At 56.3% G+C, this 1,699-nt stretch overlaps 1 protein-coding gene across 1 annotated transcript in view; it reads right to left on the minus strand.

Moving 5' to 3' along the window:
* The window catches only part of CAMK2A (calcium/calmodulin-dependent protein kinase II alpha), a gene marked incomplete at its 5' end in the record, with an annotated part of 18,795 nt that overhangs the window by 16,697 nt on the left and 399 nt on the right, over positions 1 to 1,699 (minus strand). The window contains one exon of the mRNA XM_010145310.1: positions 1,502 to 1,567. Within this exon, the coding sequence (XP_010143612.1) occupies positions 1,502 to 1,567 (66 nt within the window). The remainder of the gene's footprint in view (positions 1 to 1,501; positions 1,568 to 1,699) is intronic.

A 1,699-nucleotide genomic window follows, 5' to 3' on the forward strand; every position in this document is an offset into this window, starting at 1 on the left:
GTGGCTGTGGAAGAGAGGAGAAAGTGCACGGGAGTGGCTGGTGAGGCAGAGCTTCCTTAGATGCTCCTACTCACCTGCATTTCAGCCCCTCTACCCCTCTCCCCATCACGCTTTCCACCAGCAGCCCTGGCAGCACAGCTCAGTGTCCCCTTCCACTGAAAGCCACACACCCATGGAGAGCAGTTGTGACCCAGTAAGACCCCACCAGAGCTGCCGGACACCCAGTCACAGTGAGCAGCAGCATGGGGGCTACGGCTGAGCCCCTGGTGTCCCCACAGAGCAACACCAAGGCAGAGGTGGAGCAGCAGAGGAGTGGCAATGCCAGCCCAGATTTGGTCTCCAAAGCCAGGCAGAGCAGATGTGAGGTAGTGCTGCCCTTTGTCCCTGGCCTCTTCTAGCGCAAGTGGCTCCTGTTGCATCTCTTCACTTTATTATCTAGTTCATTAAACCCCAGCTCTGCTGTGTGCATGAGAAAGGAAGGGAAAAAGACTGTGGTGATGATCGCATCTGCTCCAAAACAGTTGTGTGCGAGGCAGAAGGTCTTTATTTACATGTATTTTAATTTGTTTGTATGACACTAATAAGTGGATGGGTTGTAAATGGACTCAGTGCAGGCAGCCCATTAAATGAGATTGCTCTCTGCCTAGAAATAAAGGATATTTCCACGCAGACAGCATAGAGCTTACCACCCCCTTGGACATTTGTAGGGGCTATGTTTATCCTGGGGGCAAAACCAAGAGACATGGTGATATCTGGATGCTGGAGAGGGCCAAACCACGTCCTCTCAGAAAAAAAAAAATTAGGCTCATGCTGTCCCCTGGCTGAGCTGCAAGGACCGAAGAGGGGGCTGAAATAGTACCCAGCCCCCTACCTCCGCTGCAGGCTACCTGGAAAGTGCCAGCGGGAGCGTGGGAGGGAGCGGAGCTCCAGCACATCCTCCCATCCAGCCTGTCTCCACTGCTCCTCCTTAGTGCTTTCAAGCCGTAAATGCCAGAGAAACGCTTGCAAACGACTGTAGTGTAGCTGCAAGAGGAAAGGGTGAGGTCTACGGGGTGTCTGTGCTGTCACACCCCTGGCTGGGGCACCAGCCTGATGCTGGGCTTCCTCCCTGCCAGCCCGGGGAGCCCTGCTGGCCCCCACCTGGGGAACCTCATGCTCCCAGCCCAGGGAGCCCCGATGCCTCGTTCCTTTCCGGGGAGGTCAGATGTGGGCTCTGCCATCAGCCTGGGGAAGGAGGATGCTGCCTGGGTCGAGGTGGGACCATCCCTGGTAACACAGGCACTTGTTTGCACAGGAGCCAAGCGGGTTAAAAGGAGCTTTTGTGCTTTTGCACTACACATCTGTTTTACGAGCACGCGCTGCGGAGCGGCTGTGAAACACCTCCTAGCGTGGAAGCAGCTTATGCTGCAGAAAGCCAGATGTGTAGGACTCTGGGAAGGAGCAGCTCACAGAAAAAGGGGACAACAGTTGTCCCCTCCGTGGTCCATGTGTCTGTGCTCACCTGGCATCCGCTTCGCTGTAGTACTCCCTGGCCACAATGTCCTCAAACAGCTCCCCGCCGGTGACCCTGCGAGAAAACAGGGGAGAGTCACGCTGGGCCATCTCAGTGTTGATTTACACCATGCTCAGCCCAGGCAACCGCCCCACCCCGCCCCCGAAATGCTGCTGCACTGTGCATGGGGGAGCGTTGGCGTGTGGG

Source organism: Buceros rhinoceros, unplaced genomic scaffold, assembly GCF_000710305.1.
Source record: "Buceros rhinoceros silvestris isolate BGI_N320 unplaced genomic scaffold, ASM71030v1 scaffold8041, whole genome shotgun sequence".
NCBI classification, from domain to species: Eukaryota; Metazoa; Chordata; class Aves; order Bucerotiformes; family Bucerotidae; genus Buceros; species Buceros rhinoceros.